General features: G+C 40.4%; 1 protein-coding gene across 1 annotated transcript; it reads left to right on the top strand.

Moving 5' to 3' along the window:
• Positions 1-3,601: 3,601 nt before the first annotated feature.
• Positions 3,602-11,676, top strand: LOC126070971 (olfactory receptor 7D4-like). Its single transcript, XM_049875288.1, has 2 exons — positions 3,602-3,699; positions 10,722-11,676. The coding sequence occupies exons 1-2, from the start codon at positions 3,602-3,604 to the stop codon at positions 11,674-11,676; spliced, it is 1,053 nt and encodes a 350-aa protein (XP_049731245.1).
• Positions 11,677-27,742: the final 16,066 nt, after the last annotated feature.

The raw sequence follows: 27,742 nt of genomic DNA, 5'->3' as shown, positions 1-27,742 counted from the left end.
GCATATAGGCCATTTACATTCATTGTAATTGATAGGTGTGAGTTTATTGCTGTCATTTTGTGGCATTTTTTTGTGTGTGTGTGTGTGTGTGTGTGGTGTTGCCATTTTCTTTTTGCTCTTACTTCCCTGTGTTGAATTCCTTTTGTTTGTGCACTTTTTTTTTCCGTTTCTTTCACTTTTGTAGATTTTTTGTTTACTGAGACTTTATGTTTTTCTTCTTTATTTTGATGAGTAGGTTTGTTCACTTTCTTTGTGGTTCTCTTGAAACTTACCCTTATCTTCCTAAGTTTGAACCAGTCTTTTATTTTTTTGACATTGCCTTGACTGCCTCTCCATTGGAAAGTTCTATACCTATACCGTTTATTCCTTCTTTTGTTGTTCTAACATTGTTGTCATGTACAGATTAACCTTTTTGGTTCTTTGTTGTAAATCTTTTAGTTTTGTTTTATCCTTGGGAGTTCATTACTTAGGTTGGCATCTGGCTGATGCAGCCTTGTGTCCTAGATGTAGGCTGTTGTCTGATGTCATTGGCTCTCTAACCAAAGGACTCTCTTTAATAATTCTTGTAAGTTTGACTTGATTTTTACATATTCCCTTAATTTCTTGTAATCTGGAAATGTCCTCATTTCATCATCGTATTTGAGCAAGAGTTTTGCAGGATATGTTATTCTTGGTTGGCAGTTTTTTTTTTTTTTTTCAGGGTTTCATATATGTCATTCCATTGCTTTTTACCTGCATGGCTTCTGCTGTGTAACCAGAACTTAGTCTTATTTTTTCCCCTCTGTGTGTGACTTTTTGTTGTTTTTTTTTTAGTTGCTCTCAGTATTCTTTCTTTGTCTTTGGTTTTAGTGAATATGATTTTGATATCTCTTTGTGATTTTATTTTGGGGTCTATCCTATATGAGGTCGTTGAGCTTTTTGGATGATCAGCTTTTCATCTTTCATGATACAAGGGAAGTTTTCTGTCAGCAATCCTTCAATGATCCTTTCTGTGTTTTCCAGTTTCTTCCCCTATTCTGGAGCTCTGATCACTTGTAAATTTTTGCTTTTGAATGTATCCCACAGCGTTCTCAGGGTTTCTTCATTTTTCTTCATTCTTTTCTCTGATTTTTCCTCAAATAAATTAGTATCCAATGACTTGTCTTCAATTTCACTGATCCTGCCTTCCATTGTTTCAAACCTGCTCCTCAAACCTTCTATGACTGCCCATTTCTGAAATCTTGTTGTTTATCTTTTGAATTTCTAGTTGCTGTTTTTGTATGATCTTCAGTTGTGAGTTTATTTTGACATTCTGTTCCTGTATTATTTTCCTGAAGTCTTCCATTGTTTCATCTGTCTTTTCCATGGTTTTGTCTATTTTTTTCCTCATTTTTGTCTGCCTTTTCCTTCAGGTCTTGAATAGCCCTGAATATTAGAGATTTGAATTCCTTATCACATAGTTCAAATGCCTTTTCTTCCACTGGAAAGTCATCTGGTGTTTTGTTTTAGACACCTACTAGAACCACCCTATCCTTTTTTTTTTTTAATGCGTTTTGATATTGTCTGTTGTCTTCAGTCATTCAGTAATTATTTTCTTCATTTACTGATTATAGATATTTTTGTTTTGTCCTTCTTTTTTGTTTTATTTTGTTATGTTTGAGCACACAGGCTGGGCATTCTCTGTTGTTTGCTCATCTGTGGGCATGATACTTCTCACCACCTTGTCCAATGGGTAGGGGCAGTCGCTTAGCAAGGTGCAGCAGGATAGGTCCATTGGAGGGGGAGGGCCTGGGAAGAGTGTTTTACAGCATATACTGGGGCCGACAGGGCAAGACCAGGAGCATGACAGGTTCCAGTACACTATGCCAGTGCCTCTTTGGGGTGCAATGTTCATCACATGGTGCAGATAGGCAGGAGAGAATAGGGAGGATGTGATGTGTGGAGCTAACTGGCTGTGGGAAAGAAGAGAAAGAGTAGAGAGAAACAAGAGCAAAAAAAGAAAAAAGTGCATAGGGAGCCTTCTGTTGTAGCTGCGCAGACCTGTGGAAGCCATGTACCAGTGGCTTTCTAGCCAGCCAGTGTTGCACAGTCTTTCAAGAAGGGACAGGTACAACACATGCAGCTGGGTGGGCAGGAGAAAGGAAGGGAAGAATGGGAGAGAGAGGTAAGAAACTAGATTTAAAAAAAAGAAGAAAGAAAAAGGCACATGCAGCCAGGTGGTCGAGAGAAAAGAATGGAAGGGAGGTAGAGAGACACAAGAAACCAAGAAAAAAAGAAGAAAGAAAATGCCCCAAGTGAGCCCAGTGGATGTGGGTCTCCAGCTGAGTGGCACTGCACAGCATATCAAGAAGGAGTGGAGATGGCACTCAGCTGCAGGCATTCAGGAAAGGGGTAATGAAGGAAGGTAGAGAGAGACAAGAAACAGGGAAAATAAAAGATGAGAAAAAAATGCCCTGAGAGAGCCAGCTGGTACGGTGGCATGGATGAGGGAAGGGGCTCCCTATCAGAGAGGCACTATACAGCATGTCGGGAAGGATTAGAGATGACACTGCACCAGGTGTCCAGGAGAGAAGATAGGAAGGAAGGCAGAGGGAGGCAAGAAACTGAGAAAAGAAAAAAAAAAATGCCCCAAAGGAGACTTCTGGCTTGGTGGCGTGGACCAGGGAAGGGGCTCCCTAGCTGAGTGGCACAGCACAGCCTATCTAGAAGGCATGTGGAGCCAGGTGTTCAGGAGAAAAGAAAGGAATGATGGTAGAGAGAGACAAGAAATCGAGAAAAAAAAAAAAGCCCCAGGAAGCCCACTGGCTTGTTGGCACTGACTGGAGAAATGCACCCCAGTCAAACAGTGCTGCCTAGTTCATCTAGAAGGAGTGGAGATGGCACACAGTGCCAGATATTCAGGAGAAAGGAAAAGAAGGAAGGTAGAGAAAGATAAGAAACTGAGAAATGAAGAAAAACTAAAAAGAAAAAACAAAAAATGCCCACAGGAAGCCCACTGGTGTGTTGGTGCAGACCAGAGGAGTGGCTCCCCAGCTGAACGGTGCTGCACAGCCTGTAAAGAAGGAGAGGATGTGGCACACAAAACTAGGTGTTTGAGAGAAAAGAGAGGAAGGAGGTGAGAGATAGAGAAGAAAAAAAAGAAGCCCAAAAAAACAACAACAGCAACAAAAAAATGGCACTGAAGGAGCCGGCCAGTGTGGGCAGGGAGAATCCAAGGGGCAAGGAGCTGGCTTCTCTCCAGCAGAGCCCACTGGAAAGTGGCAGAGGCCAAGCAGGGGAAGAAGGGTGATGGGTGGGAAAGCATGTATCACTGGTTACCAGATGCTCTGTTTCCTGCTGGGAACTCTGTGAAGCTGCCTTCCTATACTCCCTGTCTGCCATTTTTGGTGGCTGAGGGGTCCAAAATGGTGGATCGGTACCACATTAGTTGATAGGTGACGTCCACTCTGTAGCTCTCCTCACTCTGTTCTCTGTCAGTTTCTTACTCCATTCAGTTCTTGGTTGAGTTCTTTATCCCTTCATTTGATGCTTAGGGTTCCAGGATTGACATTTGTCTCCGTTTTACTTAGTTTTTTGGATTTTTGCTGCAGAGGAATGACATGGTGCTTCTGTTTATAGCGCCATGTTGGCTCCACTTCCTGTTTCCTCTGTTTTAATGCAGGAATTTACCACTATAAATTTACCTGTAAGCTCTGCCTTCACCGCATCCCGTAAGTGTTGGTATGTTGTGCTTTCATTTTCTTTCGACTCTAGGTATTTTTTATTTCTCTCTTGATTTCAACCTTTACTCATTGGTTATTTAATAGTGTGTTGTTTAATTCCATACATTTGTGTAACTTACTGTATTCTCCTGTCATTTAGTTCTAGTTTAATTCCTTTGTGGTCAGAGAAAATACTTTGTAAAATTTCAATCTTTTTAAATTTATTGAGACTTGTTTTCTAACTTAATTTATGGTTTATCCTTGAGAATGACCCATGTTTGCTTAATGTGTATTGTGCTGTTGTTGTCTGAAGTATTCTGTGTATGTGTTAGATTCCTTTGTTTTATAGAGTGGTTCAAATTCTCTTTTCCCTTACTGATCTTCTTTCTAGATATCCTGTCCATTATTGACAGTGGAGTTTTGAAATCTCTAAATGTTATAGTACAACTGTCAATTTCTCACTTCATTTTTGTCAGTGCTTGCTTCATATATTTTGGAGCCCTTTTGGTAGGTGCATATATGTTTATAATCATTATATCTTCTTGATAATTGACTCTTTTGTCATTATATAATCCCTTCCTTGTATCTCATTAGATTTTGTAAATGAATTAAGTCTCTAATAAAAACACAGAGATAGTTAGAATGGATAAAAGAGCAAAAAATAAATAAAATGGGATAAAACCCAACACAACAACATGCTGTAAATGACAGTCACTTTAGATTCAAGAACACAAATAAGTTGAATAAATGTTCCATGTAAACAGTATCTAACAGAGAAACATAATGGCTATACTGATATTACAAAAAATAGACTGTAAGTCAACAACCATTACATGAGACTAAGAAGGACATCAAATAATGGTCAAAGGGTCAAGAAGATTTATAAATATATATGTGCCTAACGATAGAGCACCAAACTATATGAAGCAAATATTGATAGAATTGAAGGGAAAAATGGACAATTCTACAATAATAGTTGGAGATTTCAATACATAACTGTCAATAGTGATAAGAACATCTGTACAAAAGACCAGTAAGGAAATAGAGAACTTGAACAACATTGCAAAGCAACGAGACTTAAAAGTGTTTTTTATAGAAAATGCCATCCTTGCCCTTCATTTTGGTAAAAATTAAGAGTAAAATAGTGAAGTGGGAAACCTGCTTAGAAAAATGAACATAGTCAAAGGAACCTGGGCAATGAGGCATCATTCCAGGCCATGTCACATAACTTGGATGCCTCCATCATTAGTTTACTTCTGCTTGTTCCGTAGGGTTGACCCAAAATATTAGTTCAGGAGTGCTATGGTGGAAGATAACAAGATGGTATAAAAGGGACCAAAGTGGTATAAAAGGGCATAAAAGAAACTCTTGCAATTCAACAACCATACCCAAATTACCTAAAAAAGAAAAGAAAAAGGGCAAAGGATGTGAATAGACATTTCTTTAAAAGAGATATCAGAGGGTCAAGAAGCATATAAAAGATGTCCAGCATCATTAGTCATTAAGGAAATGCAAATCAAATCACATTGAGATACAACTTCATTTCCATGAGGATGGCTTTAATAATAATAATAATAATAGCAATAAAGAGAAAATAACAGTTTTGATGAGGATGTGGAGATATTTCTGGTGGGAATGTAAAATGGAAGAAGCACTCTTCTTTTAGGAATTAAGACCTCGAAATCTGAAGAGGCCAGAGTTGTGTAAGCCTGAAACATAAACTCCCTAAGTGGGTCACTGGGAGTGATGTCATGTTGGGACATTTATACTTCTACCCTTTGATTTCTGGATCCAGGTGTTCTACACATCGGGGATACAGAATATTATGATTGCCATTATTTACTGTATATACTAAACCAAACTCACACCAGTTGCCATCAAGTCAATTTCAACTCATAATGATCCTATAGAACAGATTAGAACCGTCCCATAGGCTTTTCAAGGCTGTAATTTTTACAGAAGTAAACTACTACACCTTTCTCCCACAGAGCTGCTGTTGAGTTCTAGCCACTGGCCTTTTGGTTAGCACCACCAGAGCTCCTTCAGTGTATACTACATCCTGCAAATTACGTAGCCATAACTGCCAATGTATTCAAATGTTGCACTATATATGATGATTCCCTTTGAAATTAACCGTCTTCCCTTATCTTCCACTAATTTTTAGAGTGAAACCTCCCATACTCCATATTCACTTTACCTGTATACCTGTTGCCGCTGAGTCAATTTTGACTCACAGTGACCTTCTAGGACAGAAAAGAACTGCCCCATAGGGTTTCCAAGAAGTGACTGGTGGATTTGAACTGCTGACCTTTTGGTTAGCAGCTAAGCTATTAACCACTGTACCACCAGGGCTCCATATTCACTTAGGCTATGCTTTTTCCCTCTCCTTCCCTTTCCTGACAACTTTTATACAGTAGGTCTATACCTACCACCTACATTTACTCAATGCTGAATCATCCTTCAACCACCCCATGTGAATTATTTCTGTCTCTACCCCTTTATTTAGAGAGCCAGGAAATAAAAGGAGTCCTCTGCAAGATCAACAAAGTCTTCTATGTCACTAAGTGTATGTCAAGAGATATTTTTCAGTCCTTGTCTTTTTAGTTAACAGCATTAAAACTATTGACCAGTTTGCTTTTCTTCAGACAGGACCTCTTTGCCTCCATAACCTTGAGAACACCACGTGACTTATAAAATCTCCAATTATTCCTTAAGGCAAACTCTTCTTAGGGTGGGATTTCACTCTAAGAGAGATGATTCCTAGATCTGGTTCCTTGTGCAGTTAACTTTTCTTAGGGGACAGCTTTTTACTTTAAAATGAAACTAAAACAGAAGAATTTCTCCTGGGAGGAAACAAATCCATTTTACCCCACCCCCACCCTCAATAGCTGCCTACAAAGAGACAAAATTGGCAGAAAATTTTCCATTTTATCTTCTTTGTACCCAAGGGAACTGAATTGTTTAGACAGTGGAAGGACAATAGAACAATTTATTTAATGAAGAGCTCTGAGATTCAACCTGGGAGACTCAGGAAACTTTAAACATGTCCTCATTGCCCCTCATCCTGTAAATATTTGATCCCAGCCTTGGTGAAAACCAAATTGGGCTTCTCGGAGACAGACCGTGGAGAAGAGAGACTGCTTCAATGATACCATCAGAAAGAGTTAGTGTGTCCCCCTCAGGCCTGGTGGAGTAAAAAGGAAAAGAGGAAAAAAGTGAGTACTGGGCCACATCAATCTGGTAAGAATACTCAAATTTTCCGTATTTGTTTAGGAAGGTGAGCTACCTGTATTTTGAAAGCATTTTAGTTTCCACTGCAGCCAGCCTTTTCCAGCTCTCACTCTGTTTCTGCTTTGTCTTTCCGGAATCTGGACCCTCTCTCCAACAAGTGAGTTGGAAATAGCCATTTCTTCAAGGTGTAATTTGCTGGAGAACCTCTGACTCAGCCAGTTTTGAGATTTTATCTTATCTCTCTTACCAGACATCACATCTCCACTTTCTTCTATGTATCGTAATTGCTGTTAGGTTTCCTACATCCAGTAATTTATTCATTACCTACTCATTGAACATTGATTACGCAGGAGGTATTGTCTATTTTATTCCTAATGTGATTGGATTGTTCTATATATTCCCTAAGTATTTTTGCTTAAATGAAAAGCTATTGGCTTCTAAATATTTCTTTAATATCCAGCCAACTTACTGATAGCACTTGAAAGCTCTATTTTTTATGCTATTTCTCCTTGGTGACCACAATATGGTCTACAAATAGTGCAATTATTTCTGAAGTTTTGGTACTCAGACTCATTTCTTCTTCTCATCTTAACTGTTCAGGAGAATGATTAAAGTGAGATTAGATTGCGTTGGTTTATTCATGAATTTAGCACAAATATTTTAGTGTTTTAATGTAGATTATCCTGTTGGCTGTTGTTTTAAAACAAACATTCTGTACTGGGTTAAGGTGACGGTGGGAAAACAAAGCCACAATCTCTGACACGCAAGTAAATGTAAAATTACCCGTGTAAGAGGCACATCAGGGAATCGTACTGAAGGCTCTATTTCTGGGCCTCACAAGCTCTGTCCTTCCTACCCTTCATCCTCTGCTCTCTATCTAACCGACCTCTGAAATCCCCTCCATTACCAAGCTCACTGCCTCACAGGGAATTAAGTCTTATATCATCTCAATCTATTGTGCTTGTCCTTTTCTTACTTCCTCTGACTAACAATTATCTACTCTTCCTCTGTCAGCCAAATAATCCCATTTCAGAGAAGCCTTTCATTCTCATCTGCCCAGGCTACATGTCCACAATGATTTTTTTTTTTCTATTTTTAATTAACTTCGTTTCTTTATGCATGAATAATACTACTTTTCTTTTTTTGGAAAATGTAAACATTTATTTCCAAATCTTAAGTTTGACTTTTAATTTCCTTTGGTATAATTTGCTCTATAGATTTTTTTTTTAATTTTTACTGTGCTTTAAGTGAAAGTTTACAAATCAAGTCAGTCTCTTATACAAAAATTTATATACACCCTTCTGTATACTCCTAGTTGCCCTCCCCCTAATGAGACATCACACTCTTTCCCTCCACTATCTATTTTCGTGTCCATTCAGCCAGCTTATGACTCCGTCTGGCCTCTCATCTCTCCAGACAGGAGGTGCCCACATAGTCTTATGTGTCTACTTGATCCAAGCAGCTCACTCTTCACCAGTATCATTTTCTGTCCCATAGTCCAGTCCACTCCCTGTCTGAAGAGTTGGCTTTGGGAATGGTTCCTGTTTTGGGCTAACAGAAGGTCTGGTGACCGTGACCTCCGGGGTCCTTCTAGTCTCAGTCAGGTCTTTTTACGAGAATTTGAGGTCTGCATCCCACTGCTCCCCTTCTCCTCAGGGGTTCTTTGTTGTGTTCCCTGTCAGGACAGTCATCAGTTGTAGCTGGGCACCATCTAGTTCTTCTGGTCTCAGGCTAATGTAGTCTCTGGTTTATGTGGTCCTTTCTGTCTCTTGGGCTCATAATTACCTTGTGTCCTTGGTGTTCTTCATTCTCCTCTGCTCCAGGTGGGTTGAGGCCAACTGATGCATCTTAGGTGGCTGCTTGCTAGCATTTAAGACCCCAGACGCCACTCTCCAAAGTGGGATGCACAATGCTTTCTTAATAGATATTATTATGCCAATTGACTTAGATGTCCCCTGAAACCATGGTCCCGAAACCCCTGCTCTTGGTACACTGGCCTTCAAAGTGTTCAATTTATTCAGGAAACTTCTTTGCTTTTGGTTTAGTCCAAATTGTGTGTTGTCTTTCTCTTCACCCGAAATAGTTCTTATCTACTATCTAATTAGTGAAAACCCTTCTCCCTCCCTCCCTCCCTACTCTCATAACCATCAAAGAATATTTTCTTTCTACAGAAGTTTTTAATATTTTAATCTAATCTATCCATAATGTACTGTAATAAACTCCAGTGATTTTAGTATAACACATCCTCTTTCAAGAGCATGTACGCATGAGCACACGCATGCTTTGTATTTGATTTTAATGGTTGTGTGCTTTTATTTCCTCCTTTTTTATTTATAGAGTCCAAATGGCCTTTCGTCTTCTTGGAAGAATCCATCTGGCCTGTGGTTTCTGCAACAGGGAGTCATAGGGATTGTCACTAAGTGAAAGAGCTGCATGGAGGCCAAAAGAGGTAACACACTTGTGTTTATAGTGATCACAGATCCATCCTCCATGGCTGCCCTAGTTTAAAGGAGCTATTGATAAATGATAGACATACAAGACAGATTTATTGTGACGATAAAAAGAGAAAATCACAATTACCAAGCACTTACTCTATATCACAGGCACCATTCTAGAAAAATGACATGCATCGTCTCATTTAATTCACTCATAGATCTCATTATTTAGGGAGTATTTACTGCTCTCATTGGAGAAGTAGGTATTTGCAGCTAAGAGTGATTAAGTAATTTTCTCACGGCCACATAGGTTGTAAGTTTGTAGAGCCAAAATTCTATTCCAGGCAGTATGATTCAAACACTTATTTTTGAAATCACACCTTTGTATTGAAGCTTGGGAGAATAATATATCTAAAATAATTGTCATAAAAGAAACAGATTAATAATAATAATATTTGTTAGTAATTGGAAGCCCTGTTTGCACAGTGGTTAAGCGCTAAGTTGCTATTTGAAAGTTAGGCAGTTGGAACCCACCAGGTGGTCTGCGGGAGAAAGGTGTGGCAGTCTTCTTTAAAGATAACAGCCTTGCAAACCCTATGGTGAATTTGTACTTTGTCATACAGGGTTGCTTTGTGTTGGAATCGACTTGACAGCAATGGGTTTGGTTTTTGTGTGTGTGTGTGTGGTACTATTAATTGAGATCCTCCTGTTCACAAAGGCAATTATTTCTAAACCTCACAAAGAAGGTAATAGCATTAACTAGATTTTTAATAATGAAAAAATAAGGTGCCAAGAGTTAACTGACAAATCAGTAGGATGTGACAGGTCACGTTTAAGACATGGATTTTCAACTCAGATAACCTTTATTCACTAACATAGAGCTACCAGAACGAAGGAGGTATGGGCATTAGCACAGAAAAGTACATACTTGAGAGCTCACATAACATGTTTTCAATTAGTGTGTTAAGGGTCATATCAAATAAGAAATTGGTTTATGTGTATAGATTCAAGTAGGAAAATTAGAACCAGTGAATAGAAGCTCAAAAGAGAGAAATTTTTGCTAAAGTGTCTAAATTATTATAAACCCACTGCCACCAAGTCAATTCCAACTCATGGTGACCCTATAGGACAGAGAAGAGCTGCCCCATAGAGTTCCCAAGGGGCACCTGGTGGATTGAAACTGCGGACCTTTTGCTTAGCAGCCTTAGCTCTTAATCACTTTGCCACATTTAAAATAGCAAAGTGCTACTTGTGACTGAGAGAGTCAGTGTCATTGGAAGGACTCAATAACAAAATACAGGTGGTATTGTAAAAGGCGATGACTAGCTGAGATGCCACTTGGCAGTTAATTGAATGTTGCTTTTACTTTCTCCAGCCTACACATTAGCTACACGGAAGCAGAAAACCAAACAGCATTCTCAGAATTTTTACTGCTGGGCCTCTCAGAGGATACGGAACTTCAGCCCCTGTTATTTGAACTCTTTTTGACCATGTACCTGGTCACTGTCCTGGGGAACCTGTTCATCGTTCTGGCTGTCAGCTCTGACCCCCACCTCCACAACCCCATGTACTTCTTCCTCGCCAACCTGTCCTTTGTTGACATCTGTTTCATCACCACCACGGTTCCAAAGATGCTGGTGAACATCCAGACACAGAGCAAAGTCATTTCCTATATAGGATGCCTCACTCAGGTGTATTTCTTCATGATTTTTGTTGGGCTGGACAATTTTCTCCTGTCCTTGATGGCTTATGACCAGTTCGTGGCCATCTGTCACCCTCTGCACTATACAGTCATCATGAACCCACAGCTCTGTGGATTCTTGGTTCTGATGTCTTGGGTCATTGTTTTCTGGGTCTCTCTTCTTCATATTCTACTGATAACACGGCTGAACTTCTGTATAGACACTGAAATTCCGCATTTCTTCTGTGAACTGGCTCAGGTTATCAAATTGGCCTGCTCTGATACCCTCATCAATAACATCTTTTTATATATGGCGACTGCTCTGCTGGGTGTGTTTCCCCTCTCAGGGATCCTCTTCTCTTACTCTCAGATTGGCTCCTCTTCAATGAAGATGTCTTCTGCTGGGGCCAAGTATAAGGCATTTTCTACCTGTGGGTCTCACCTCTCTGTGGTCTCTTTGTTCTATGGAACAGCCCTTGAGGTCTGCCTCAGTCCTACTGTGATCCATGCTTCCCAGAGAAGCTCTATTGCCTCGGTGATGTACACTGTGGTCACACCCATGCTGAACCCCTTCATATACAGCCTAAGGAATAAAGATGTGAAGGGAGCCCTGGGAAGGCTCCTCTGTAGAGCACCCTCTTGTCCATGATGATGGCCACTGGCCTAGGGCTAAATGGACCTCATGTTCCCCAAAGCCAAAAATCATGAATTTAAATACTCTGATTCTTTTTTCTTCCTCAAAAGACATGCATCATTTCTTCCAATCCCAAAGCAACTAGGATTTACTTTCTCCTTGTTATTGTACCATTTTTCCTCAACTCTTTCCTAAGTGAATCCTTTTGATTCTTTTTTCCTATACGCTGTCCATAAAATTCCTTCTTTGCTCTGCTTTCTTAGAGCCATTCCTGAAAATTCCAACCTTAGATTTGCTTCATTAATCTTGTGAAATGCAGATGTGGTTTCCCCAAATGTTAATCTCTTAAAAGTTGGTGCCTTTCACCTTAATTTGGTTATGTGTGTGCTTCTCCCCAAAAGAAATAAAATTAAAATCATACAACAGTCCTAACCAACTGCTTGCCACATCTGGATTGTGCTTATTGTTTTACACATATGATTTCATTTAACCATGACAATATTTCTTTGAGATATATTTTCATTCACCCCATTTTTCAGAGGAATAGTCTGAGATTGAGATGGATCCAAACCTGGCAAACTATCATTGAGTTAATACTCCTAGTTCCACCATCTTACTTTTCATAAGAACAATGATGGTGTTTTCAACTTCAAGGGTGGGAATCTAGATTTGGTAGATGGTTTTTTCAGATGATTCATAGTAATATTCTTCCTTGGATAATATAAGACTTTGATTCCTTCTTTGTGGTCCTTCTTTGCTTCTTCTCTTCCTTTCTTTTCCCCTTCTTTCTTCTTCTTTACATCCTCCCTTTCCTTAGTTTATTTTACCTTTATGTCTCATCATTGCTGTTTTAAGATATATTCCCCAAGATCCTAAAATATGTAGTAAGGGATGCAATGGAATAAGAGTTGTTCCCCCACATGGTTTAATTTTTGGGGACTCTCTGGAGGCGTCATAAGAAATGGTAGTTACACACTTGTGGAATACATTCAGAACTTCATTTTTTGAGATTATTGGTAGAATTGAGGCTGTTCAGTGAATGGTGGAGTAGTAGATGCTGTCAATCAATGCTCCACCTACATTCCCTGGGGTTGTCTCACCATCTCTATTGCATACCAGTCTGAGTGCCAATGGACAGCACCAGCTGGAACCTGCTTTGTCCAATGCATGGTGGCAGAAATGACCCAGAATTATGTATCTCCAGGGGCAGCCTTCATTGAGAGGTGTGGGGTATACCTCTTTACTTGGGGGTAATTCCGAGATGTGACTTTTGCATATTTTCCAAAATTTTCCCAGGATGAAAACTCTGCTCATTCTTTGTGGTAGCTGACTTAATGCAAGCTTTATTGGATGTGTTTTCTTCACTTCTCTTTCCCATCCGTATTGCTTGCTCCTTCAAGTAAATTGCTTGCATTTGAATCCTTGTCTCGGTATCTGCTTCTGAGGGAACCAAAACTAAGACAGTTGATAAAGACTGTGAGGGGTGTTAAGGGAATCATGAAAGGAACTGGGGACTTTGGGGCCAAAACAAATCTCAGAAGAAAGAATTTACTGAAAAATCTTAATTCATTAGTGAGAAAAGACTTGCTTGATATGGCTTCAATTCACTTTGATTCCATGAAGTTTGTTCAAGTGTGTATTTATTATCTGCTATGACGGCACTGGTTTTTTTTTAATGTAAAAAAAAAAAAAGTTTTTTTTTTTAGTTATGACGGCACTGGTTTTTTTTTAACGTACCAAGTGAGGAGTAGACGAGAGGTATAAAGAAAGAAAAAAAAAGATTTCAATTTAGAGTAGTAAGCATAATCATATTGATGTGTACTAGAAGCTGTTGAAAACAAAAATAAATATATTCATCTCACCTTGTATAAATCCATGGAAAGCTTTCTGAAAATTTATTTTTAAGAGCTTTGTTGATGTATGATTTGCATACCATGAAATCGACCCATTGTTTAATCCAATGTTGTTGTTGTTGTTAGGTGCTGTTGAATCCTTTCCACCTCGTAGCTACCCTAGGTACCGTAGAACGAAACACTACCCTGATCCTGCGCCATCCTTACAACCGTTATTAGGCTTGAGACCATTGTTGCAGCCTCTGTGTCAATCCACCTCATTGAGCGTCTTCCTCCACTGACCCTGTATTTTACCAAGCATGATGTCCTTCTCCAGGGACTGATCCCTCCTGGCAACATGTCCAAAGTATGTGAGATGCAGTCTCTCCACCCTTGCTTCTAAAGAGCATTCTGGTTGTCCTTCTTTCAAGATAGATTTTTTTGTTCTTTTGGCAGTCCATGGTATATTCAATATTCTTCATCAACACCACAATTCAAAGACATAAATTCTTCTTTGGTTTTCCTCATTCATTGGCCAGCTTGTACATCCATATGATGTGATTGAAAATACCATGGCTTGGGTCAGGTACAGCTTCGTCTTCAGGTGACATCTTTGCTTTTCAACACTTTAAAGAGGTCCGCTGCAGCAGATTTGCCCAATGTAATGCATCTTTTGATTTCTTGACTGCTGCTTCTATGGATGTTGATCACAGATCCAAGTAAAATGAAATCCTTGACAACTGCAGTCTCCTTTCTGTTGATCATGATGTGGCTTATTGGCCCAGTTGTGAAGACTTTTCTTTTCTTTATGTTGAGGCGTAATCCATACTGAAGGCTGTGGTCTTTGATCTTCATTAGTAAGTGCTTCAAGTCCTCTTCACTTTCAGCTAGCAAGATTGTGTCATCTGCATAATGCAGGTTGTTAGTGAGTTTTCCTCCAATCCTGATGCCCTGTTCTTCTTCATATAGTCCAGCTTCTCGGATTTTTTGCTCAGCATTCAGATTGAATAGGTATGGTGAAAGGATACAATCCAATGGTTTAAGTAAGTTTATTGAGTTGTACGATCGTCAGCCCAATCCAGTTTTAGAGAGTCATGTACAACAAGACAGAGACATTTGGTCAGAGGAATCTTAGAGTGTGTTGAATATGTGGCATCCCCAATGACACAGGAATCAGGCAGTGCTCCAAATCCATAACTATTTTATAAAGAAATGTTTTACATCATTTTCCGAGTCTCCTCCAGTAACGACTTCCTTTCCATAACTGTATAGGAAATAGATATATAAGGAGAGTTCCCTGTTGCTCTCAGGTCTTTTATACTGACTGGTTTATTAAAGTAACCCCAGGAGTTCTGAATTTACCTTGTAAAACTTTTTTACCTAAAATGTACTTATCATTGGGATGGCATGCTAATAATATTTGGGAAAAATTAGTATGTTTGTAAACATTTAATTAGAGTAGGGAGAATATCTGTGCTGTTTGTTTTATTTTCAATCTCTTTCAATCTTAGGCTTCCAGGAGATTTACTGATACATACATTTTATAAGAAGAAATGTTTGTTGAAAATCTACTATGTTTTAAGTGCTGGGGAGAAAGCCGTGAAGAAAAAATAGTTCCTGTCTTCATATAGGTTACATTCCAGTAGGGAAGAAAGAAATTAAAGAAATGAACCAATAAAAACACTTGAATTGTTCTAAAACCAAAACCCCGTTGCCATCAACTTATAGCAACCCTATAGTACAGAGTAGAACTGCCCCATAGAAGCACCAAATAATGGAGAAAGACTATGAAATTTATTTTGTGTAATATTTTCAATACCATGATAAAACGATAGAAAATGGCTGGGATGTTTCAGATAATATTTTTAATATTATTCCTCTACAGCCTAGACCAGGGTTTCTCAGCCTTAGCACTACTGACACCTTGGGCTGAATAATTCATTGGTAGGTGTCTTAGACCAGGTTCTCTAGAGAAGCAAAACCAATAAAACCAAACACTGAGAATCATGGCTGTACCAAGTTGACACACAATCTTAACCATCACAGTCTACCCATTGTTAACTTGACACTTGTGCACATCTCCTTAAACCATACATAATCTCTGAATAAAGACAATTATAAAGTCAAACGTGCACCTGGCTTGATACAATGAACACACATACAACCAAAAAAGCACTAGCCCTGTTTATGTCTTATATTTTATAAGTGAAGAAAACAAAAATATTTGATGCATACACAAAAAACGGTAATACACATAACAATTACACTCATCGTTTCTGCAACTGATCATCACATGGCCATAGCTGGTATTTAGAACTACCGTCTTCCACCATCCACCACCCATTCTGTATTCACTTTGCCCTCAGCAAGTACCTCAGCTAGTCATAGTTCTTTGCTCGGTGGGATGACCTGAACCTTCATTCCTGAAGAGTGTGGGCCATTAGTAGTCATGTTGGAATTGGGTTGCTGTAGTTTTCCACTGACTTTAAAAAACAGGGCATGGTAGTACTAAGAGACGCCCTAAGGGATCTCCTGCATTCAAGACATAATGTTCTTACCTCCATTATGTAATATCAACCTGATTTTCTCTTGGTAATCAGGATCAGTCACACTAGCCAGTATAGTAACTCCCTTCTTTGCCCATTGATCCAGAGGAATAAGGAGCCCAAAGAGGCCAGGTGGCGTTCTCAGTTTTCAGATCAATGGAATCAGTGATATGACTCCAGGTGGGGGAATTCCTCTCTTTGGAACTAAGACCTCTAGACGTGAGGATCATAAGGTCTCCAGGACCAAAAAACCCCACTGCTATCAGGAAGCAAAAATCTTGTAAGTGTGTCACTAGTGGTAATAGGGTGTGGTGCCACTCCCATTTCCACCTCTTGAATCCTGGACCCATGAATCCTGGCCAAGGAAGATATAGCACCACGTACTGGACACTGGTTTAGAGCATATAGAACCTCCTGGAGAACACTGCCCTAGCCCTGTAAGGTACTGACACCAGGCTGGTGCTGTAATCGTGTCTTTAGGAGGCCATTCCTTCATTCTATCAAGCCAGCTGCTTCAGGATGATGGTGAACTTGTTAAGACCAGTGAATTCCATGAACGTGGGCAATTGCTGCACTTCATTTACTGTGAAGCGTGTCCCTTAACCTGAAGCAATGCTATGAGGGATACTATGACAGTCGATAAGGCATTCTGTAAGTTCACTTTAGAAGGAATATTTTGACATTCCCCACACCACTGAACCCCTAGAAATTTCACTAAGGTGGAAAGTCCCTGAAGTTTTGTGGGATTAATTTCTCATATTCTAGCACACAAATGTTTTATCAGTAAGTCCAAAGTCATTGACACTTCTTTCTTACTAGGTCCAATCAGCATAATGTCATCAATGTAATGGACCAATGTGACATCTTGTGGAAGGGAAAGATGATCAAAATCTCTGTGGACTAAATTATGATGTAGGGCTGGAGAGTTGATGTAGTTGTGAGGTAGGCAACTGAAGGTGTATTGCTGGCCTTGCCAGCTAAAGGCAAACTGCTTCTGATGGTCCTTCAAAACACATATGGAGAAAAAGGCATTAGCCAAATCAATAGCTGCACACAAGATACCAGGAGATGTATTAATTTGCTCAATCAATGAGGCTACGTCTGGAACAGCAACTGAAATTGAATTCACCACCTGGTTAAGTTTCTGATAGTCCACTGTCGTTCTCCAAGATCCATCTGTTTTTTCCGTAGACCAGATAGGCGAGTTGAATGGGAATGTGATGGGAATCACCACCCTTGCATCCTTTGAGTCTTTGATGGTGGCAGTAATCTCTGCAATCCCTCCATGAATGTAGCATTGCTTTAGTTTTGTTTTCCTAGGTAGGGGGAGTTCTAATGGCTTCCACTTGGCTTTTCCTACCATAATAGCTTTTACTCCATTATCAGGGATTCAGTGTAGCAGATCTGCTACTTGCTGAGTGTATCTATTCCAATTATGCATTCTAGAACTGGAGAAATCACTACAGGATGGGTTCAGGGACCCACTGGACCTACTGTGACATGGACGTAAGCTAAGACTCCATTAATAACCTGACCTCTGTATGGCTCCACTCTGTCTGGTGGGCCATAGAGATGTTTTAAGTCTCCTGGAATGAATGTCAATTCATAGCCAAACAACAAAAAAAAACCAAACCCAGTGTCGTCGAGTCGATTCCGACTCATAGTGACTCTATAGGACAGAGTAGAACTGCCCCATAGAGTTTCCAAGGAGTACCTGGTGGATTCAAACTGCGACTCTTTGGTTTGCAGCTTAACCACTACACCACCGGGGTTTCCCACACAATTCATGGGCAGTATCCAGTAATCTCTGAAAACTCTGATTATTTCCTTTTCCCCAGTCAACAGTCACTCTCAAAAAAGGCCATAGATTCCTTTGGTGAAGGGTGGAAGAAAGATTAATAGTACAAACTTATAACTCTGTATTGGACTCCTTCCTCAAGTTGACCCAGCCTCCCCTTGAATCAAAGGGTTGTGGGTTAGTAAACTCCTTCAAGTCTGGGAATTGATTGAAGGGCCATGACTCTCTAGTCTGGTGATTTGAGTCAGACCGCTGTTCACTTGACCTAGAATTCATACGCTGGTATAGATCCAATAAATATTTAGATTTCCTATCTATCTCACTCCTAGGACCACCGTGACTAAGTACCCAACACCATAAGTTAATACAAGCCAGACTATTCTGATTACTGCTTTGACTCTGCTGGCCATTACGGTAACCATGTCCACCTTTTCTTTGTCGATTGGGTGCTGCCACTTAGTCCCTACCACCACAGGGTCAAATCAGCCCCATTGCAGTTAGGTATCTTAATTCCGTTAGGGCAGTTCCCACTTTCATATCTGACTTACATGAAATAGCCATCACTGCAGTTTTCCAGGATGCTAGGTTTCCTTTTTCAAATTTGTTTCTCACAGTTGTGGTAAAAGCTTGTGTCTTCTGGGCACTCAGTGTGTAGGTCTGTGGATCTAAACATAAATCCACCCCAGCATGCTGATTTCCCTAAGCCTTTGGATATCTTCCTCTACAGTAACCAACGCAGTTGTGGTACTTCAGCTCCATTTAGAGTAGGCCACCAAGTAATCCATGCTTCAGTGACCCAACCAGATAAACTACTAAACCCTTTTCTAACTTCTCAAGCTGAAACATTGAATAAAGACTCTGTGCTTAAAAATGTGCTTAGTGAGCGCATATTAATAAAATCAGACTGATTCATTTTTATGTTCCTTGCACCATTATCAACCACCCTTAATAGCCATTTCCACACATATTCCCCAGGTTTCTGTTTGTACAGAAGTCAAGCAGTTCTTTTGGAGTGTAGCATACCTCCTCCTGGCTCACACTTTGTACTTCACATTTTGGGGCTTGCTGGGACTTAAGTCTAGTTATAGGTCTAGAAACCAAAATTGGTGGGGAAATGCTTGAGAACATTCAGCATTGTCTTGTAAAGCATTTACCTCAGGCAATGTCCCAGGCAGTGACTCAGGCAAAGGGGCTTTAGATGTAGCTGGGTTAGTCTCATTAGCTGGGAGTGGAGGGGCTAATTGTTCTGTTGGAAGGAGTGCTTCAGGAGAATTTAGGGCCTCAGTGCTTCCATTTTGTGATTATCTGCTCATATATCCCCATTCCAGGAATCAGGATCCCATTTCTTCCCAATCATTCCCCTGGCTTTAACTTCAGACACTTTTTGAGGTTGGCAGTTGAATTGTCATTGTAATTCAGCCATTCTTACAATATGACTCTGTGTTTGGTTTTCAGCAATATCAGCTCTGTTACTCCAAGAAATAGGGCTTTCTTTCAAAGCACAAGTGGAAACTTTGAGGTTGTTTATGCAACACTTGAGCTTTCACTCTGAATCCCTAAGCTCATCTCTTTCTTTCACCAGTTCGTCTAGCAAAAGTAGGACCAACCAACCAGCTTCCTTATACTTCTCCTTATGACCAGATTGTAGAACTGTATCATGCAGGCAATCACCCAGAGCTTCACCTTTCACCAATTCCTGATCAGTTGATGATGGTATTTTGCATGTTTGAATTGCCACCTCAGGCCATGGATCATCAGTGCCCTCTTTACTACTGGAATTAATCAACATCTTTGAGAGTAACCAGACTTGAGAACCAATTTAGAAATTCATCCTTACAATTTTGTTTCTCTAGAAGCACTCTCAGTACCAAATGTATTAGACTGGGTTCTCTAGAGAAGCAAAACCAATAAAGTATATAAATATATATATAGAGAGAGAAATGTATATCAAGGAAATGGCTCATGATGTTGTAGAGCCTGTAACCTCCCAAATCCATGGGTCAGGATAGAGGCTTCTCCTGATTCATGTAGCTGCAGAGGCTGATGAACACAACACTGGCAGATGGGAGAGCAGTGCTGTTGCTCACAGGCTGTTAAGATCGATGAATCCAAAGATCAGCAGGCAAGACCACAGGTAAACTACTAGCTCAAGTCCCAAGAACTGGACGTCAGATGAAGAGAAGCCAGGTTCAGGATCCAGAATAAGTTAAAAGTCCCTGAACGCTGCCAGAATGTCCGCCTACTCTCCATGCAGGCCACATGCCCAAGAAAATTTCACTTCAACCAATTGGCTACTCACAGCAGATCCCATCATTGGGGTTATCACGTATCAAATCTCAACAGGGAAGTGACCACATCACAGGACTGCCAAAACACTGAGTATCATGGCCCAGCCAAGGTGACACACAATCTTAACCATCACAGTGGGGGCCTGTCCTGTGCATTGTAAGATGTTTAATAGCATCTCTGGCCTCTCTATCCCCCAATTGTGAGAACTCTGAATGTGTTCAGACATTACCAATTGCCCCCTAGGGGGGTAAAATAGCCCCAGCTGAGAACAATTGGTCTAGATGGTGCAGGAGTTGATGCCCTTAACATTACAGAATATAGAAAAAGAAACATTTAAGGAAGAATAAAACATCAGTTTATTATTGCAAGAACTGAGAGGAGATTACAGAATACTTCATTGGTGCTATTACTTCAGAGGTGAAATATATTGGTTTGGCACTCATTGGTCTGCACTTGTGGCAGTATAGTCAATTAATTGGACAGATAGAGGGAGAAATTCCTGCTTAGAGAGTCAAGAATTAGAAAGGCAAAATGATGCTTGGTTGAATCCTACCCATGTTTCTTCAGTTCTCCGTTATAGGGCCCCCACCAGACATATGCTGTGATTGGACACTGTACCCATCCATCACAACATTAGCCACCATTGTAATTAGATAATTTTATGTATGATTATTTTATTGATGAATGTCTCTTCAAAATATCCACCTGAGCTTTGCATCTGATCCATTCCTGAAGTGTTACTACTTTACACTATCACTTAAAAAAAAAAAATCACTTAGCCCTTCTTTATGCTGTATATCCCAATGTCTGCATGCAAGATTATAATTTCCAATATAGTTCAACACATTTCCATATCTTTTAATGTAAATGAGACTCACTTATCTCCCCACTTTCCCCTTTGGGTATTGCTTCAAACTTGTAAATATTTGGTCTGCACTTGCATTTTCTTTTCCACACTGCTTACTCTCTGTTCAACCAACCTGATCTGGAGTCTTTCTACCTCCATCACAGTCACTGTCCCTGAGGTCTGCAGTGACCTCATATCCTCAATACATTCTAAGGGACATTTCCAGTCTTCAAAGTGGTTGATTTTTTCAGTATCAAAGTTACTAGTGACTGCATTCTCTTTCTTGAAATAGGGACCTTATTCAGCTTTCATGGCATGGTAGACTCCAGATGACCCATAAGGCTGCAAAAGATAGCTTAACCAAAATACTTTTCATTTGTCACATTGGGATTTTGAGGGTCAAGATTATTGAGACTTCTTGAAGCATTAACCCATCCTCTAGGGAGCAACTCTTAACTTTGAAATTAATCCTTGTTAAAGAAAGGCAAGAGTTATGGCAATATATCAAGAAGCATGCGGGGTCCTGGGAGACTCCTTTAAAGGAAGATGAGGGAATTCGTTAAATATCCAGGAGAAAGAACTTGTTGACTGCAAGTGTTTGAAAATACTAGGTAAAGAAGGAATAATTAGAAGAAAGATAGTCACCTGTCTGCCAATTCTAGGGAGGCAGAATTGGCAGAAAGTTTTCTATTATTCTCTTCACCCCAAGGGAACTGAATTGTGTAAAGAGTAAAATGACAATAGAATAATTTATTTAATAAGATGCTCTAAGAATTCAGCCCCTGAGTTCCTGGAAATTTAAAATTAGCTCCCAGGGCCCCTAAAGCAAACCATCCTGGACCTCCAGAGATGTGAGTTCAGCATTGCCTGCTTGGCGTATCTCCATGTACTTCCTAGGGGAAATCATTGTACCAGAAACAGCAAAGGCATCCAAGGGCTTCCATGATGCTATCTGAAAGCCAGTGTATCCTGCTGAGGGCTATGTGCGAAAGAAGTAAACAGTGAAGGAAAAGCCTTTATTAGGCCCAAGCACCAGGGACAAAGACAAGAACAGTGGTTCTGAAAGTGTGGTTTCTGGACCAGCAGGTTCAGTACTGTCAGGGGACAGCCCCAGCAAGGAAATACCCTCACTGTGTGTCCTGGCAGATCATCTGAAGAACTGACATGTAGCCCTTTCCAGATTCATGAGTTCAGGGAAACTTACTAACACAGGCAAGCAGCTGTTCTCCAGTGGCATCTGGCTGGAGTATTTTCCGCAACCACATAGCAAGGGACCAAAGCTTATATACCATTCCAGTTGGGACCAAGGCTCATTGTTTGTCTCGCACGTCCTTGGGTAGTAAGTGCTCCCAAGGACTTCACGTCCAGGCCCAGATGTTTTCCTTCTTGTTGCTAAGGTATTCTTCAGCCTTGGCTGCCAGCCCAGTCACACCACTCCTGGCCTTGTACCTTAGCCCGAATCCATCCCGAATTCATCCCCAGCATGCTTCATGGAAGAGCAAAGCTTATTCCATTAGGATGGGTTGCATATAGCTGAATAACATTACCCTACAGTCCACCACTGCATACTCTCCTAATGTCCTTACGATCTTACTGCCCCCTCTTCCGTGATAGCCCTCGGACTTGGTATGCAGAGGAGCATTGCAAAACCAGACCACATACTCAGTATAACCAGCAACACAGGAAAAGACATAGTAATGAGTCCCAATATCACCAAGAAGCCTGTCCGCCAGGCGGACGGGAGGGATTGTAACCAGCTGGAGACAGGGTCAGCAGCATCATGTTTGATAGAAGTGATGTGTTGCTGCAAGTCCTGCAGAGCCAAGGACACATTTTTAGAGGCATCAGTGCTATACATGTAACATTCAGTTTTTATCATGGCACAGGTGCTACCCTGGGTGGTGGTCAGGATGTCAAGGGTCATCCTAACCTGAAGAACAACTTCAATATTTGTTGAGTCTCCACATTCAGAAGGGTGATAGCCCACCTTGTGTTGTTAAGTGCAGCTGTGGTGTGTCTGGCTAGCACCTCTACCTGTCACTCTACATCTATAGCGGTGGCCTGGGTCAAGAACAGGGACAAGGAGCAAAACCACCATGATATGCGCTGGTATCTGTGCTGGGCTGTTGCAGTTTGCCAATTGCTGGGAACACCGGGGGAAAAAAAAAACTGGGGAGGGTGGTGTAAATATTAGCAGCTATGTACAGCCGCCCCCAGGTGCAGCGCCCTACCCAGTTGTAGGGCAGTTAGGGCCACATGTCCAAAGCCACTCCTTGGTCGATGTGTATGCTGCTGACCGTAGGCTTTGTTTTTGCTTCCCTAACCAACTATTGGCAACAACTAGCAGGGTTCTAGCACACTGTTGTCAGGGGTCCAACCCATCTCTCTGAGGGGATAAGAGGTGTTAGTCCCATTCTGACACTCCCAGCAAAAGGGAACTTGGCCCTTTATAAGGACTTGCTTCCACTTGTAGTAGGGCATCATACACTGCGCATGACTGTTTTTCCAACATGCTTATACCCCTCTTCGGAAACCCTGGTGGCATAGTGGTTAAACACTACAGCTGCTAACCAAAGGGTCAGCAGTTCGAATCCGCCAGGCGCTGCTTGGAAACTCTATGGGGCAGTTCTACTCTGTCCTATAGGGTTGCTATGAGTCGGAATTGACTCGACGGCACTCAGTTTGGTTTGTTTTTTGGTTCTACCTCTTTTCTGCTCCTCACCACAACTGGGACCAAAATCCCAGTGGCACTCTCTCATTGCTTTGCCATTGCCACAGGCCCTACCCGTACCCCTCGGGGTAACAGGCTACGGTCCAATTCGCAAGGCTGACCTTGTATTAACAGTCCCAAAGCCTTTTATTTATTTATTTTAAATAATTTTTATTGTGCTTTAAGTGAAAGTTTACAAATCAAGTCAGTCTCTTACACAAAAACCCATATACACCTTGCTACACACTCCCAATTACTCACCCCCTAGGGAGACAGTCTGCTCTCTCCCTCCACTCTCACTTTTCGTGTCCTTTTCGCCAGCTCCTAACACCCTCCACCCTCTCATCTCCCCTCCAGGCAGGAGATGCCAACATAGTCTCAAGTGTCCACCTGATCCAAGAAGCTCACTCCTCACTACCATCCCTCTCCAACCCATTGTCCAGTCCAATTCATGTCTGAAGAGTTGGCTTCGGGAACGGTTCCTGTCCTGGGCCAAAAGAAGGTCTGGGGGCCATGACCACCAGTTCCTTCCAGTCTCAGTCAGACCATTAAGTCTGGTCTTATGAGAATTTGGGGTCTGCATCCAACTGCTCTCCTGCTCCCTCAGGGGTTCTCTGTTGTGTGCCCTGTCAGGGAAGTCATCGGTTGTAGCCGGGCACCATCTAGTTCTTCTGGTCTCAGGATGATGTAGTCGTTGGTTCATGTGGCCCTTTCTGTCTCTTGGGCTCCTAATCACCTTATGTCCTTGGTGTTCTTCATTCTCCTTTGATCCAGGTGGGTTGAGACCAATCGATGCATCTTAGATGGCTGCTTGCTAGCATTTAAGACCCCAGACGCCACTTTTCAAAGTGGGATGCAGAATGTTTTCTTAATAGGTTTTATTATGCCAATTCACTTAGATGTCCCCTGAGACCATGGTTCCCAGACCCCTGCTCCTGCTATGCTCGCCTTCGAAGCATTCAGTTTATTCAGGAAACTGCTTTTGGTTTAGTCCAATTGTGCTGACCTCCCCTGTATTGTGTGCTGTCTTTCCCTTCACCTAAAGTAGTTCTTATCTACTATCTAATTAGTGAATACCCCTCTCCCACCCTACCTCCCTACACCCTCTCATAACCACAAAAGAATGTTTTCTTCTCAGTTTAAACTATTTCTCAAGTTCTTATAATAGTGGTCTTATACAATATTTGTCCTTTTGCCTCTGACTAATTTCACTCAGCATAATGCCTTCCAGGTTCCTCCATGTTATGAAATGTTTCAGAGATTCCTCACTGTTCTTTATCAATGCGTAGTATTCCATTGTGTGAATATACCATAATTTATTTATCCATTCATCTGTTGATGGGCACCTTGGTTGCTTCCATCTTTTTGCTATTGTAAACAGAGCTGCAATAAACATGGGTGTGCATATATCTGTTCATGTAAAGGCTCTTATTTCTCTAGGATATATTCCAAGGAGTGGGATTGCTAGATTGTATGGTAGTTCTATTTCTAGCTTTTTAAGGAAGTGCCAAATCGATTTCCAAAGTGGTCGTACCATTTGACATTCCCACCAGCAGTGTAGAAGTGTTCCAATCTCTCCAGAGCCTCTCCAACATTTATTATTTTGTGTTTTTTGGGATTAATGCCAGCCTTGTTGGAGTGAGATGAAATCTCCTTGTAGTTTTGATATGCATTTCTCTAATGGCTAATGATCGTAAACATTTGCTCATATATCTGTTAGCTACCTGAATGTCTTCTTTAGTGAAGTGTCTATTCATATCTTTTGCCCGTTTTTTTAATTGGGTTATTTGTCTTTTTGCAGTTGAGTTTTTGCAGTATCATGTAGATTTTAGAGATCAGGTGCTGATAGAAATGTCATAGCTAAAAACTTTTTCCCAGTCTGTAGGTAGTCTTTTTACTCTTTTGGTGAAGTCTTTGGATGAGCATAAGTGTTTGATTTTTAGGAGCTCCCAGTTATCTAGCTTTTCTTCTACATTCTTTATAATGTCTTGTGTACTGTTTATGCCATGTATTAGGGCTCCTAACATTGTCCCTATTTTTTCTTCCATAGTCTTTATTGTTTTAGATTTTATATTTAGGTCTTTGATCCATTTTGAGTTAGTTTTTGTGCATGGAGGGAGGTATGGGTCTTGTGTCATTTTTTTGCAGACAGATATCCAGTTATGCCAGCACCGTTTGTTAAAAAGACTGTCTTTTCTCCTTTTAACTGTTTTGGGGCCTTTGTCAAATATCAACTGCTCATATGTGGTTGAATTTATGTCTGGATTCTCAATTCTGTTCCATTGGTCCATGTATCTGTTGTTGTACCAGTACCAGGCTGTTTTGACTACTGTGGCAGTATAATAGGTTCTAAAATCAGGTAGAGTAAGGCCTCCCACTTTGTTCTTCTTTTTCAGTAATGTCTTATTTTTCCGGGACCTCTTTCCCTTCCATATGAAGTTGGTGATTTGTTTCTCCATCTCATTAAGGAATGTCACTGGGATTTGCATTGGAATTGCATTAAATGTATAGATCGCTTTTGGTAGAATAGACGTTTTTATAATCTTAAGCCTTCCTATCCACGAGCAAGGTATGTTCTTCCACTTATGTAAGTCTCTTTTGGTTTCTTGCAGAAGCGTACTGTAGTTTTCTTTGTATAAATCTTTTACATCTCTGGTAAGGTTTATTCCTAAGTATTTGATCCTCTTGGGGGCTACTGTAAATGGCATTGATTTGGTGATTTCCTCTTCGATGTTCTTTTTGTTGGTGTAGAGGAATCCAACTGATTTTTGTATGTTTATCTTGTATCTTGATACTCTGCTGAACTCTTCTATTAGTTTCAGTAGTTTTCTTGAGGATTCCTTAGGGTTTTCTGTGTATAAGATCATGTCACCTGCAAATAGAGATACTTTTACTTCTTCCTTGCCAATCTGGATGCGCTTTATTTCTTTATCTAGCCTAATTGCTCTGGTGAGGACTTCCAACACAATGTTGAATAAGAGTGGTGATAAAGGGCATTCTTGTCTGGTTCCCAATCTCAGTGGGAATGTTTTCAGGCTCTTTCCATTTAGGGTGATGTTGGCTGTTGGCTTTGTATAAATGCCCTTTATTGTGTGAGAAATTTTCCTTCTATTCCTATTTTGCTGAGAGCTTTTATCATGAATGAGTGTTGAACTTTGTCAGATGCCTTTTCTGCAGCAATTGATAAAATCATGTGATTCTTGTCTTTTATTTATGTGGTGGATTACATTAATTGTTTGTCTAATGTTGAATCATCCCTGCATACCTGATATGAATCCCACTTGGTCATGGTGAATTATTTTTTTGATATGTTGTTGAATTCTATTGGCTAGAATTTTGTTGAGGATTTTTGCATCTACATTCATGAGGGATATAGGTCTATAATTTTCTTTTCTTGTGGTGTCTTTACCTGGTTTTGCTATCAGGGATATGGTGGCTTCATAGAACGAGTTTGGTAGTATTCCATCCTTTTCTATGCTCTGAAATACCTTTAGTAGTAGTGGTGTTAACTCTTCTCTGCAAGTGTGGTAGAACTCTGGACCAGGGCTTTTTTGTTGTTGGGAGTTTTTTGATTACCTTTTCAATCTCTTCTTTTGTTATGGGTCTATTTAGTTGTTCCACCTCTGTTTGTGTTAGTTTAGGTAGGTAGTGTGTTTCTAGGAATTCATCCATTTCTTCTAGGTTTTCAAATTTGTTTCAATATACTTTTTCATAGTAATCTGATATAATTCTTTTAATTTCAGTTGGGTCTGTTGTAATGTTGCCCGTCTCATTTCTTATTTGGGTTATTTGCTTCGTCTCCTGTTTTTCTTTTGTCAGTTTGGACAACGGTTTATCAATTTTGTTGAGTTTTTCAAAAAAGCAGCTTTTGGTTTTGTTAATTCTTTCAATTGTTTCTCTGTTTTCTATTTCATTTAGTTCAGCTCTAATTTTTATTATTTGTTTTCTTCTGGTGCCTGTGGGTTTCTTTTGTTGCTCTCTTTGTATTTGTTCAAGTTGTAGGGATAGTTCTTTGATTTTGGCCCTTTCTTCTTTTTGGATGTGTGCATTTATTGATAT

The sequence above is a fragment of the Elephas maximus genome, chromosome 3, assembly GCF_024166365.1.
Source record: "Elephas maximus indicus isolate mEleMax1 chromosome 3, mEleMax1 primary haplotype, whole genome shotgun sequence".
Lineage (NCBI taxonomy): Eukaryota > Metazoa > Chordata > Mammalia > Proboscidea > Elephantidae > Elephas > Elephas maximus.
This window is presented reverse-complemented; position numbering and strand designations above follow the sequence as displayed.